The sequence below is a fragment of the Crinia signifera genome, chromosome 1 (genome assembly GCF_055691185.1).
Source record: "Crinia signifera chromosome 1, ASM5569118v1, whole genome shotgun sequence".
Classification (NCBI taxonomy): domain Eukaryota; kingdom Metazoa; phylum Chordata; class Amphibia; order Anura; family Myobatrachidae; genus Crinia; species Crinia signifera.
This window is the reverse complement of record NC_139217.1, coordinates 455496999-455510844: the sequence shown is the minus strand read 5'-3', so window position 1 is coordinate 455510844 and position 13846 is coordinate 455496999. Positions and strand designations below refer to the sequence as shown.

Sequence of the window (13846 nt, the reverse complement as noted above, 5' to 3'; positions counted from 1 at the left end):
TACGTTAGGCGCCGAGATATAAATGTGGCCGTTAGTTTGCGTGCTATGAAGCAGGCGGTCAGTTTAGAGTTGCGCGCTGGTCCACCACAATGGCATCCACATTACGCGCATGGAGAAAAAAAATTTGGAAAATTTGCCATATGCAGCATCTGGCTCGACAGCGTCAAAAGTGTGACATGGAAATGGTCGACGAGGGGTTTTTCTTTCTATTTTTGATGTTTTTCATATTAATACACTAATTTAGGGTCCAAACGCTCAAATCTACAAATTGACAATTCGGGCCCCGTCTCCGGTGGTGGTCCATACACATCCACTCGACTTGTAGCACTAGGATTCGGGCGGTGGGGTGGGCGTGTGTTCGGTGGGGTGGCGTTTACCTGCTCTCTAGGCAGCGAATATATGCAGCATAGCGAGCAGGTCCGAATTACCCCCTTGGAGCCTAATTCAGCTTCAGTTGTGGTTTTGCGAAGAGTCACAAATGCGCGGAGCTGTGGGGGGATGCCCGGCAAAGGTCAAGGCCGCGCAGCCTCCTGGGTCCCTCCCTACAATTGCGAGCTTAAAATCTTGCGGTCACATCACAGTCCTTTTGCATACAATGTATCGTATTCGATCCCAGTCACGGCTGCGTGATACAATGGATCCTTGTCGCAGCCATGACTATCTCCGGGTCGCTAATGTCAGAAAGGGGGCGGGCTATAGAGTCATCCCGGGATTAACCCTTCACTTTACTCGGGTCGGAACGCTGGGTTGTTGGACCCAGCAAATTTAAAAAGGCCCTTTCACACCGGGTTGACCGGGCAAAAACCTGGGATCGACCTGGCTAAATTTTACAATGTGAAAGGGGTATAACCGATATTACAAACAATATCTTCTGTGCAATATTGTCTGTAATATTGCTTAGGGTGTACAATTAATATCATCAACAATTACCTCAGTGTAGTCAATGTGCTCCATCTGTAGGACGACGGAGAACATTATGGATGAGACACACGCATTTAGGGCCCCCCCTGTCAAGTGTGTATGCCATCGGGCGGATATCGCTGGGTATATACTAGAGATGTGCAGGTTGTTATTTACTCGGATTTCAAAGCAGGATCTTATTGGCTATCCCATATCACATGACAGTTGTTGACAGTTGATAGCCAATAAGATCCTGCTTTGAAATCAGAGTAAATCACAACCTGCACATCTCTAGTATACAGTATACTCCATTTCCGCTGATTTTTGTCAAAAAAAAAAAAAAAATCTGTGAAATATAAATATATACCCGTAGAAGTCCAGCACAGCATGGACAGAATTGTCCTGAATAAGAAAAGACAAGTGTAATAAACAAATAGCAGTTTATTGAGAATTAGTAATCTGTTAGAACACAAGTCACTTTCTACTTTACAAGTCAACAAATAAAAGACACTACAACTGATGCAGTATATAAAAGTTTAACCACATAATGCAATCAGGTATGTTGTGGTACTAACATCTAGATAAAAAGCATACATACCCTCTCTGATGAATATGTTATACCACTGTGACTCATTTTTATATATATACACAAGGCCGTCACTTGATGACGAGACCCAGAATGCGGTGTACGTAGGATTTTCTTGTGTAAAACAAGTACAGGTTAAGACAAATAGGCAACTTAAAAAAAAAAATATGGTATATACAATAAGAAACAGTTTGCAAAAGAGATTCGGAATTCCGTTTTAATACACATTTGCACGGTTCTGGCATTTACAATTGCATAAATGTTTTGTATGTGCTTGCAAAGTCTTACGTCCTTCTGGGGCCAGTTTTGATCCCCCTACCCCTGTCAATCATCAGCGGAGTAGGGGCTCTAGAGAGTGGGTGCCAACCTAATAAAGCTATAGTTCCGACACATACTGTAGAGTGGGAAACCGCTCTAAAAGCCACCAAAAATAAAAATCAAGGGTATTTGAAGGAATTTAGGGTATTTGGGGGGGTTGCTGAATTTTGCAGCCACCAAACCAGCCATCCGTTGCGCTGTTAATGTTGCATTTTGTGTTTTTCTGGTTTCTCGCCCGTGGAGCTCAGACATTAACACTCAATGTAACAGGGTTACGGTCACCAGGTCGACATACATTGGGTTGACTACTGAAGGTCGACACGGCTTATGTCAACACCTGAAATAGGTCGGCATGGCTGAGGTCGACAAGCATTTGGTCGATAATGGGAATTCCGACAGTCAAAAGGCCGACATGGGGATTTTTTTTTTTTTTGAGCAGACAGGCGGTATTTCATACCCTACCATCCACTATGGCGCGGTAGGAGAATAAAATAGTGCGCCAAGCGCAGCGAGGCACCGTGTCCAAAGCGAGTGCAGCACACGGCGTCAACACTGCCTATGTCGACATTCGGGACAAAAACCATTAAAAACTCATGTCAACCATCCCATTGTCGAACTAATGACTGTGTAGACCTTGAAGTCCAACCCTGTCGATGTTATAATTTTGACCTATTTCAGGTGTCGACATTGTCGACCCAATGACCCATAGCCATGTAACAAACTCGATGCCATAATGAGTAAGCAGCACAAAGTTACCCAAGAACCGCTCTAACAGAATTGGCGATAAAATGAGTGTTTATCATTTAATAGAATGGTTGGAAGCCGCAACAAGGAACGCCATTTCCCTATATCACATCAGTTATATCCGGATATGCCCCCAGAAATCTCACCTCACGGACTTACTACCTTTTAGACATTTTGTTAAAAACTTTTTGTTTTTACCTCGTCACAAACATAGGCCAAAAAAAAAAATACTCCCAAGATCTGGCATCCCAACTTTTATTTAAAGTGCACCAGCGGCCCCCACACAGCCCGACTGGACAAATATTAATGAATTCATATCTTAATGGGCCTGTGCAAAAAACTGAAACCAGAAGCAGAGTACGCTGAAGACCTCATGGCTCTGCAATGTTGCTATATTAATAGGTTACTATTGGCTATGATGCACCAATAAGCAGCCATCTTGTATAGAGATAACGGGCAACACAAGAGATTTGCTCCATCGCGGTTATCCACAGCCGCCTGATCTTCATGGCAGCTCAGGCAGGCGAAAACTCTACCGGCGAGTTTGAAGAGTTCCAAGAGCATCAACAGGGGCCGCGGCAGCTTTATTGCCCTTTAATACAGCGTATACAGATCCAAAACAGTTTAGTGTATTAATCGCTTTCTGAGCTACACCGGTTATTTGGTTTTATCACACACAAAAGCCCATCAGGCATAATAAGTGGGTAGCATAAAACAGTAAACTTGAGTTGTCCCATTAAGAGGCCTTTGAACTGAGTGGTGTGTGCCACTGGTGTGGGAACCACGGGCCCAATGCTGAAAGGGTTACAAAAATTATACTTACATAAAAATCCCTCACACGTGGCGCAAAAAAAACAAAAAGTGTTGTTGGCTAAAGAATCCGGATGATCGGTCACAAGCAAAAAAAAATAGACATAAATTTTTTAACATTTTTTAAACGGTTTCCTACTTTACCATTCACGTGGACTAGGATTGGGAACAGTAAACTGGGCCGAAACATGACCAGTTAAGTGGTACACTTATTGGAGGGTCCACAATTCAAGTGTCAACTTTGACAAAAAACCATGTCGACCTAGACAATGATGAAACTATGGCCCTTATTCTGGTTCACTCGCAAAGGCAAATTCCTTTTCAAATGGACAAACCCATGTGCACTGCAGGGGGTGGGGGGGGGGGGAACAGATGTAACATGTGCAGAGAGTTAGATTCGGGTGAATTATTTTGTTTCTGTGCAGGGTAAATACTGGCTGCTTTATTTCTACACTGCAATATAGATCTCACTTTAAAGTAAAATCCCACCCAAATTTAATTCTCATCTGCCCCACCTGCAGTGCACATGGTTTTGAACATTTGAGAAGGAATTTGCCTTTGCGAGTGAACCAGAATAAGGGCCTATGATACACGGCAGCTAATTATAAAATTAACCAAACCGAAACATTATATTCTATGAAACAGACTACAGACATTTTGGCTGTAGTGACATACTTTACCTGCTGAGCAAGAATTACCAAAGCAATGGATTCAGTGCGTCGACACCGCTGACGGACACGTAACCGTGTCAAAACTGCTGTCACTGCAAATGGTGGCTATCAATCTATATTGTACACTTACAATTAGAGGCAGATTCAAATAAGCGCAATGTGCGGCCTTGTAGGTAGCGGGCTACTAAGGCAGAAATAACGCTGCCCTTTGGCCTGCGGGTAACACTGGGCGTGACATCATTAATGTGCGGCTCATTGAATCCTCCCCCCCTAACCCTGGGGCTCCTGCAGGATACAAATGTCGCGGATTGCAACTAACAAATATTTCATGCGCAAGGCCTCTGTCTCAGTCATTTATTTTAAGGGTCTCAAACATCTGTAAAAAGCTTAGCAGGCAACGAGGCACCCTTCCGACACACGTTCCATCCCAGGAAGCGATCCGACTTAGACCAGATAAAACACTTTGCTTCGGTTACCAAAAAAAAAAAAAAAAAAGTGTAAAATCACGTTTTTTCATTTAAAAAAGGTAACAGGGCCACAAATGTAAATGTAAACCGTGACTTGGAGTAAGCAGGAGTAAAGGCTATGTGCATAAATTTATATATATCTATTTATATATATTTTCATGATTACAAAGATGACTGCGCTTTTCAGTCCTCAATCTTGACAATGTAACGGATACATTTGTGATGGGTTCCTATTGGGGGTGGGGGGCTGTCAGTCCAGAGGTTGCGGGTCCGCAATAGGCATGGTGTGAAGGACTTCGTCCAAGAGCTGGAGGGCGCGGTGTAAGTGGATTTCTATCCAGCATGGGGTCTCCTTTATACTCTGTCTTGGGTAATCAGGGCCCCAGCCCTTCACAAAACTCATCCGCAGGATGCATAATCTGCGGAGGTCATCAACGCCAATTCCCGCAGCCGCCGAAAGACCTGGGGTGGAACACAGACATTGTTAGCGGCTCTGTACGTGAAACAAATGCTAGGATAGGTTTATAATGGCATGCGATGCAAGCCGATTTTACATTGCACAGCCACCCTGATGGGTGATTACTATGTTAAATGCCCCCCATTGTTAATGCCACCCCACTAGCAACGCCAACCCGAAGCGTGGAGAGCGCAGTGTCGGTACGCGTCCAACGACCATTTCATACCCCAACTATCCACGTCGGCGAGGAGTTGATTTTATATAGTGTGGCGAGCGCAGCGAGCCCGAAGCGTGGCGTGCCCATCGAGCCCCGCGAGGGGATGCGGAATACATGTGAAGTAATCCACGTTCACTCACCACGCTTCGGGCTCGGTGGCTCGCTGCGCACGCCACACTATATAAAATCAACTCCACGCCGACGTGGATAGTGGGGGTATGAAAAGGTCAGAGGACGGTTACCGCTGCGCTCACCACGCTTCGGGTTGGCGGTGATAGTGGGGGTGGCGTTAAAAATGGGGGTGCATTTAACATAGTAATCACCCATCAGGGTGGCTGTACAATTAAAAATCGGGTCTGGGGGTGCATTTAACATAGGAATCACCCATCAGGGTGCATGTACAATTAAAAATCGGGTCGGATCGCATGCGACCGATACAATGCCCTACGATGGAAATCGGGGGTTCCGTGATAATACACAAGTACCTGGATTTCTATTAGAAACGGTAAGGTGTCGGGCCCAAAGCACCGGAAACTGAATGAGCCATGTAAGGGTGCACTACCACATGTAGCATCTTCCTATACCAAGTTCTGTTGCACTTCTTTCGCTCCCAGTGCAACAGGACATGGTATAGGAAGATGCTGCATGTGGTAGTGTATTTATTTTACTATTAAATAAAGTCTTTTTGGTATTCACCAACATATGGAGGCACAATCGTTTTTTATGAGAACATAAGATACCTTTATGAGAGGAGAACCGCATTATTGAAAGTAAGCACCTTGTGAATATTGGCATGACGTTTGAGTGTGTGTGGAGTGGATTTTCATTAAACTAAAGAAACCTTGATAAGTTGGATACCCCCTGAGCACATGTAAGCATACATGCAAGTTATATTCCTGCTTGAAAAACACGTGGTGCACCCTTTACAACATAGAACAACGCCGGGTTTATAGAACATTAAAATCCACCTCCCCTAGAAGGACTTTGCTTATTGTTTTGTGCATTTTTCTGTGTTTAAGTTTTATATTCGTGAGATACTGGAGGACAAAAAGAGGTTAAAAGACACTTGAACCTTGGATTGAAGACCATAGAGGGTATCGTATACTCTGATTTTTTTATTTTACCCATTAGTGGGGCGCTTCACTAAATTCGTTGGTACTTGTTTCCTATCTGGGCGCCCGCTAAGTTAATTGCGCACCATGCTATTCTCCGTAGAGAAATCTGATCGCATCGCATCGTACACATACCGCGTCCGCGTCGCCATGGACACCTGGGAAGCCCGCGAGGGGACGCGTTTACCTGTGAAGGTATCCGCGTCCCCTCGCGGGGCTCGCTGCGCTCGCCACGCTTCGGGCTCGGTGGCTCGCTGCGCTCGCCACACTATTCTATTCTCACTCCACGCCCTAGTGGATAGTAGGGCATGAAAAGGTCGGAGGACGCGTACCACCGCCGCCCCTCGCGGGCTCGCTGCGCTCGGCACGCTTCGGGTTCACGTTGATGGCGGGGTGGCGTCAACTACTTTTGGGGGGACATTTCAATGTTCAGGGGTGTTTTTGGCCCATTTACTATTGTTCCTATGATAATTTGGCTAAATTGAGCCATTTCACATTGTTTCCTATGGGAAATCGAATCGGATCGCATCGCATCGTTCAATATCGTGTATGTGTACGATGCGATGCAATCAGATTTCATTACGGTGCCGTACGTAGAAAACCTGGGCGCCCAGATAGGAAACAAGTACCAATTCGTTTTATAATTGTATATTTGGTTCACCAGGTTGATAACACCTGGTTTAGTGTAAAGCCGACCCTCCCCTGCACCGAGGCAGTATATACATTGAATAATGTTGGCTTGTTTTCGTTCGTCTCCCATAAGACGAGCCAATGGTAACACCCGCGTTTCATGGGTGTTCCCATTGGTTGGTGCTGCCGGGGGTGGGCAGTTGACATCACCAGATGGCGCCCGTCCTGTCCTCGCACAGGGCGCACGCAAAGCTAAGATACCTGAGAGTCTTAGTTTTGTGTGCACGTTCCACATCATTCGATAGTCGGCAACCATCGAATGATGTGGTACTCGCCCACAAGGCTGCGAATGGATGTCTATGCAGGCGAATTAGGCATGCAGGGGGGGGGGGTCCACAGGCTTAAAATTACACGCAGCGCTGCGAGCTTCGCATCACTGTATGTGAACCAGAATATCCTCATGCAATGCGGCAATAGAGATGCCATATGTGATGACCTACAAGACCAGGCAGCCGATGCCGGCACCCGCACAGCCCAGAGAACGGCCAGCGACAGGGGGTATTCATATAGTACAGGCACGCTTTGTTACAAGATTACCTGTATAAGAGTCTGACACAAGTCTACATAGCGGGAAGTCACTTACTGATGGCCGGTGCAATCCCACCAACAGATCCCGGTCCAGGTATATTCCCAGCTACTGCCGCGGCCTGTGCTGCGGCTGCCGCCTGCGCGGTGGCTGCTTGCTGCTGCATTTGTCGGTGACACTGACGTAAATCGAACACCTAGAGCAGGGAGCGGAGAGGGCATTAGTAATATACAGTCCTGAAGGATCTTTTCTGTGGAATCGGGCACAGCTCACCAGTAATGAACCAGTCAATGTATATGCAGGAAATATGCAAATAAACCCTAGAACCCTATCAGTAATTGGCATTCATCAGTGTAGAGCAGCTACACCATGAAATCAGGCATCTGGCTTGTTGTGGACGTTAAGTTTACATTATACTCTTACATGTAACATTCACAACTGGCCAGGGACACAAGCCAGTGACACTGGGAATATTGGCAGGTTCTCCAGACATTGTGTAAGTTGGATGCAGCAATTCTGAAATATGTCTGCAGAATTCTGTTAGAACGTCAGACACAACCACCACACATGTTCCCCTCGCTCCCCATAGCCGTACTAGAATTCTCAGGTACGTGTGCAACCGAGCACATGGCAGGGAACTGAATTCCCACCTAAGGGCCGACATTTGTATAATGGGGCAGCAAGGACGGTGAAATGGTTAGCATTACTGCCCCACAGCGCTGAGGTCATGGGTTCTATCCCCACCATGTGTTATATACACGGGGCAGTACGGATGGTGTAATGGTTAGCATTACTGCCCCACAGCGCTGAGGTCATGGGTTCTATCCCCACCATGTGTTATATATACGGGGCAGTACGGATGGTGTAATGGTTAGCATCACTGCCCCACAGCGCTGAGGTCATGGGTTCTATCCTCACCATGTGTTATATATACGGGGCAGTACGAATGGTGTAATGGTTACATTACTGCCTCACAGCACTGAGGTCATGGGTTCTATCCCCACCATGTGTTATATATACGGGGCAGTACGGATGGTGTAATGGTTAGCATTGCTGCCACACAGCACTGAGGTCATGGGTTCTATCCCCACCATGTGTTATATATACGGGGCAGTATGGATGGTGTAATGGTTACATTACTGCCTCACAGCGCTGAGGTCATGGGTTCTATCCCCACCATGTGTTATATATACAGGGCAGTACGGATGGTGTAATGGTTAGCATTACTGCCTCACAGCGCTGAGGTCATGGGTTCTATCCCCACCATGTGTTATATATACGGGGCAGTACGGACGGTGTAATGGTTACATTACTGCCCCACAGCGCTGAGGTCATGGGTTCCATTCCCACCGAATCAGGTTACATGCATCTAAAAAACATATCCAAAATACGACCGTATCTCACACAAGACACTACTAAATCTGTTATCCGTGCACTCATTATATCCCTGCCACCCTAATATAATCAGTGGTGTCTGCTAATGCAGCTAGGTTACATAACCTGTACTTATAAAAGCTATTGCAGGGGTTCTCAAACTCGGTCCTCAGGACCCCACACACCGTTCAGGTGCTGGATGACTGACCGGCAGTCGGGATTCTCACAGTCATTACACCGACGTTGTAATCCCGACTGCCAAAAGCCCGACAGACGGGCAGCGGCTATTCTTCCTTGTGGGGTCCACGACCCCTATAGAGGGAGAATAGAATAGGTGGTAACCATAGCGAGCCACCGTGGCCGCAAGGGGCTTTGTTGTGCTCCCCCCGCTGTCTGAATCCGGGCAGTCGGGATTCCGATGTCAGGCTAATGACTGTCGGAATCCTGACTGTCGGGGTGTTATACCACACCCACACAGTGTCATACCACACCCACACAGTGTCATACCACACCCACACAGTGTCATACCACACCCACACAGTGTTCTATCACACCCACACAGTGTCATACCACACCCACACAGTGTCCTACCACACCCACACAGTGTTCTACCACACCCACACAGTGTTCTACCACACCCACACAGTTCACATTTTCCAGGTCACCCGGCAGGTGCACGCATTACTCACTGACACATTTGAAAAGATCCACAGGTGGGACTAATTATTTCACTTGTGATTCTGTGAGGGGACCTGCAAAACATGCACTGTGCGTGGGGTCCTGAGGACCGACTTTGAGAACCTGTGCTTTATTGTATGCAACTGTAGGTCACGGTTTCCTGTTTTGCATATTTGTTTCTGTACTCGGCGCAGCCATAAACAGGAAAATCTAAGTATTATATGAACAGTAGATAAACCCATTCACCACAAGAGTTCTACATATAATAACTAGGATTGGTTTGGGTGGTTCTGCCCTTAACCCAATGCAACCGCTGTGTTCAGAAAGGGTTAATAAATAACAGACTTTGCTGTAGCGGCTTATAATGTACAATCTATGACAGAGTTCCATGGTTCCGGCTTGGTCGTGGTCACGTGCCACCTATGAATTGCAACGGTCTATACTCCATTGTGCTATCAGACAACGATTCATCATAATAATTCACAGGCGGCAGGAGGCCGGAGCCGGAACCTGGGAACGCAGTCAAAAGCTGTAAAAGTGCGATTCCAGCCAGGATTCGGCAGCTGCAGAGCTATCGGTAACCGGGTAGTATCCACTAGCAACGGAGGACATGTGTACCTGCTAAAACGGTTATGAAATCAGCCAGAAGTGACCACAGAGAGGTAACAATGGAATCTTACATAAGGTCATATAATCATTACCACGCTGGATTTGTGACCAGGTCTTTTATTTTATTCTGGATCATCAAAGGCTACATACTGTACATACAGCGCCTCTCGTTCAGAGCTGGGGCTCGCCAGAATGCCCCCGCTGTCGAGCCGGCGCTCCACCTCGCTGGGATGCGCGAGCGTCCCACACGCACGCACGTCCCAATTACCGTGCAGGCTGGGACACAAACCCTGCCCATTAGGGGGGGGGGGGGGGGGCGTGGGGAGTTGCGGGACGACGCTGGGTACCCACGACGAGGCGGCGGGGACCTGGGGGGAGCTCCGGTTGAAGGGGATGCACGTGCGTCTCATGTGCGCGTATCCATATCCGGCGGCTGGCTATCCGACCGCCAGCCCCTGCAAAGGTTAAAAGCGCTCCATCTGTATAGCATAGGCCCATTCGCCTTGATCATTTTTCGAAAGAACGAAATGGGCCGATACCGTAATGCAGCCAAATTATTCTATTACAGCCCATTTTGTTCCTCCGCAGTGCGTGCCGTGATCACCCGATAACTTGATCAATTCCCAGGGCCAGCGTTATTGCGTGTCTGGGATTATGCGCAGGCACAGAAAGCATTATACTAAATAGGTGCCAGCATTGTAACAGGAGGCCCAACTGTTCTGGCCACACCAAGTATGGGGTATTGTTATCACTACGCCTCTAGCTGCCTTGTAGACTCCAGGGACGGGCACAATGACCTATCCACCGACAATGCAATCTTATAATTACACCTCTGCCAATTAGCAATGTTCACAGACGCTGGGGCCACTTCAAGCAGCACAAACCCTGGACAATGACAAAGATAAAATGCTCGGATTACATTGATGGTGGACGTTCTGTTTTCTTATGATCTGGAACTTCTGGAGCAAATAACACCGCTCCATACAGGGCTGGCCTATGATCATTATCTCCTACACACCGATACACACACGCACACACAGAGCACATTCCCATGGGGGAGAGCTGCCATACGGATTACCCAGTAAACACAAAACCTAGCATCTGCAATAGACGACACCACTCCAATGTCCATAGTACATGGTGACGATGCAGACTCCAATGACAAGAGAACCTGCACTCTAGACTAGACAGCCTGTAAGTGCATAGGGATCATTGTAAGCAGACGGCCATATATGGATTATTTCGGATCATTTAGATCCGGTGGAACAACAGGACCTTGCGATTTACAATGAACCGCTGGCAGAGATCATAGTGTTACCTTAATGTAGGCGCTTGGATAAATCTTGTGGACGGCGTCTCCAGGCGCACGTCCGGCTTCCCTGTCCAGGTAGTAGCTCTGTACGAAGACGGCGTGGTCGCTGAGACACCGAACCCACACATCCCCTTCTCCTTTACACTCCAGCTGGACACCTTTCCCAATGTGTAACCTGTGTGTAAGGAGATATTAATATCATAAGCCAAAGTCCGACCAATAGCAGAGCATCAAACGCCGACACTACAAACAGAAATCCAGATGTCCAGACTACAGCATTGCTCCATTCCTGTCGTCCCCAGAGACGGTGGTTAGAATTTGCCTGTGTATGCGGCTATGGCTGCTTGCAGTGATGTCATTGTGCAGGGGATATTTACTTGGCACACATTAGGCCATCGAGCACCGTCTAACTATCACAGCCAGCTGAGTATTATTGCTGATCCTGCGTATCCTTCTATAGCTACAGTCCGGCTATCAGAGGAAGCTTCTAGCAGGATATTGCGTCATGTCACGATGCACACATTATCTCATACTGGTTCCACCGACATCTGGACGAGATCCGTGTTCTCCGCAGACACCAGATATCAGTACATTAGAGCAGCTCTGAGATGTGGGGGGATAAGAGATTGGCAGCAGCTGTGTGGTTCTATCGGGTCACCGTGTGCCAGGTGCTCTAAGTAATGTTGCCACCAACTGGTTAAATCCATGCCATGTTGTTCTGGGTCTGAGCAGGTGCCATGTATTAGTCTGGTGTACCAAATAAAGAGGTCACTAAGGGGTCTCTGTATGGAGAAGTGTTATCAATCCCCATAAAGAACATCATGTGCAAGGTGATAATGCACCAGCCAATCAACTCCAATATGTAAATTGACCGCTAGGAGCTGATTGGCTGGTGCATTATCACCCGGCACATAACGTTCTTTATGGGTATAGATTACCACGTCTCCAGGCTTCATACATTTACCCATGATTGTATAACAGCACTATTCAAGCCAGCTAAGCACATTTAGCTTCTCTTTCATGAGCATTTGCTAGCTCTAAAACGCACAATGATGGATCATTTTAAGTAGCTGCAAGACAATAGCAGACAAGCCCTATGTTATACAGGCCTGTGAGAGGGCAAAACCGACTCAGATATTAGGACCACCTAGTACAAATTAACTACAGCACGGTGGCACACAGAGCACAGCTGTCACCGGTCAGCAACAGCTGCTTGGATTCTTTGCGGCCCTGCTGCAGCTTCACTGCATGGAATCATAGTGGTCTGATTGGCTGCACAGAATCAATGAGAGGGGACTGCATCTGATCAGCACACTACCTAACGTGGGGACAGTAACCACCGCCAGCATGAGAGTACGGGGAAAGTCCCTGCTATTGGATTATCACTCACACCAGTGGGCATTTGTGCTCTTTATCTCCCTGCTGTGCCATATCATACCCCTTTCAGACAGAAAAGTCTGAAATTCCCAGCAAATACACAGCATTTCAAATGCTGTGTCATTTTGCCAGGAGCAGCCTGACCCCCCTTCACACAGAAGAAGAAATTACCATGTTGAAAATTTCTACCCGGTAATTTGCTGAATAACACGGGTATTTCTTCTGTGTGAAAGGGTCAACCCGGGTCATAAATCCCGTGTCCTCGACCCTAGTCAATTCCAGGGTCGGAGGCACGGGTTTTACGACACGGGTATGCCCTTTCACACAGAAAAAGGACCCGTGTTATTCACAAAATTACCGGGTGGAACTGCTTCACCCGGTAATTTCGTTTTCTGTCTGAAAGGGGTATAAATAACACATTCACCCTTTAGGTGTCAGAGGAAACCAGGGAACCAAATATGGGGAGAACATATACAAACGCCACACTGAATGTGATCAGAACCGAACTCTTGACCCCAGTGCTGTGAGGCAGCGATTCTAACCACTGTGCCACCCCATAAGTACATATACTGGCATACTGTTATTTCTAACAAGCACATGTAATAGTAATACAATAGCAATCCACTAAAAAGCAGCAACATCATCGCAAACATCTCCACATAAATAAGGACTATAAATACTCTCTATATAGTAATGCGTTGCTCACACCAGTCTGTGACTGTAGTAACTAGGATATCACATACCTTGCTCTCTCGATGGCTTCTGTCCTGTGCACGTTGGACAGCTGTCCCAGGCAGAAGCGATCGCCTCCAGATGGGTCTACGTAACCGTCCACTGTGACAATGGGGCAGTTAGAAGGGACTTTGAAGGTCTCCCCCACTTGCACATCCATTTCAAAGTAAGCAATAGAGCACCAATATTCAGGAGCTGCAAGAGGACAGAAATACTGTAACCCACATCAGGCTCCAAATAGGTCATGCTAGCCTGCAGGATATCCA

The 13846-nt window shown here is 47.0% G+C and overlaps 1 protein-coding gene across 5 annotated transcripts in view; it reads right to left on the bottom strand.

Annotated features, from left to right (window-relative positions):
• Window positions 1–1323: 1323 nt before the first annotated feature.
• Window positions 1324–13846, bottom strand: part of SMAD4 (SMAD family member 4) — a 29573-nt gene continuing 17050 nt past the window's right edge. For all 5 annotated transcript variants that reach the window (XM_083155197.1, XM_083155198.1, XM_083155194.1 and 2 more), the window contains 4 exons: window positions 13592–13775; window positions 11478–11646; window positions 7556–7694; window positions 1324–4958 (listed from right to left, as the gene is read on the bottom strand). In XM_083155197.1, coding sequence (XP_083011323.1) covers window positions 4747–4958; window positions 7556–7694; window positions 11478–11646; window positions 13592–13775 — 704 coding nt within the window. In that variant the 3' untranslated portion in view covers window positions 1324–4746. The remainder of the gene's footprint in view (window positions 4959–7555; window positions 7695–11477; window positions 11647–13591; window positions 13776–13846) is intronic.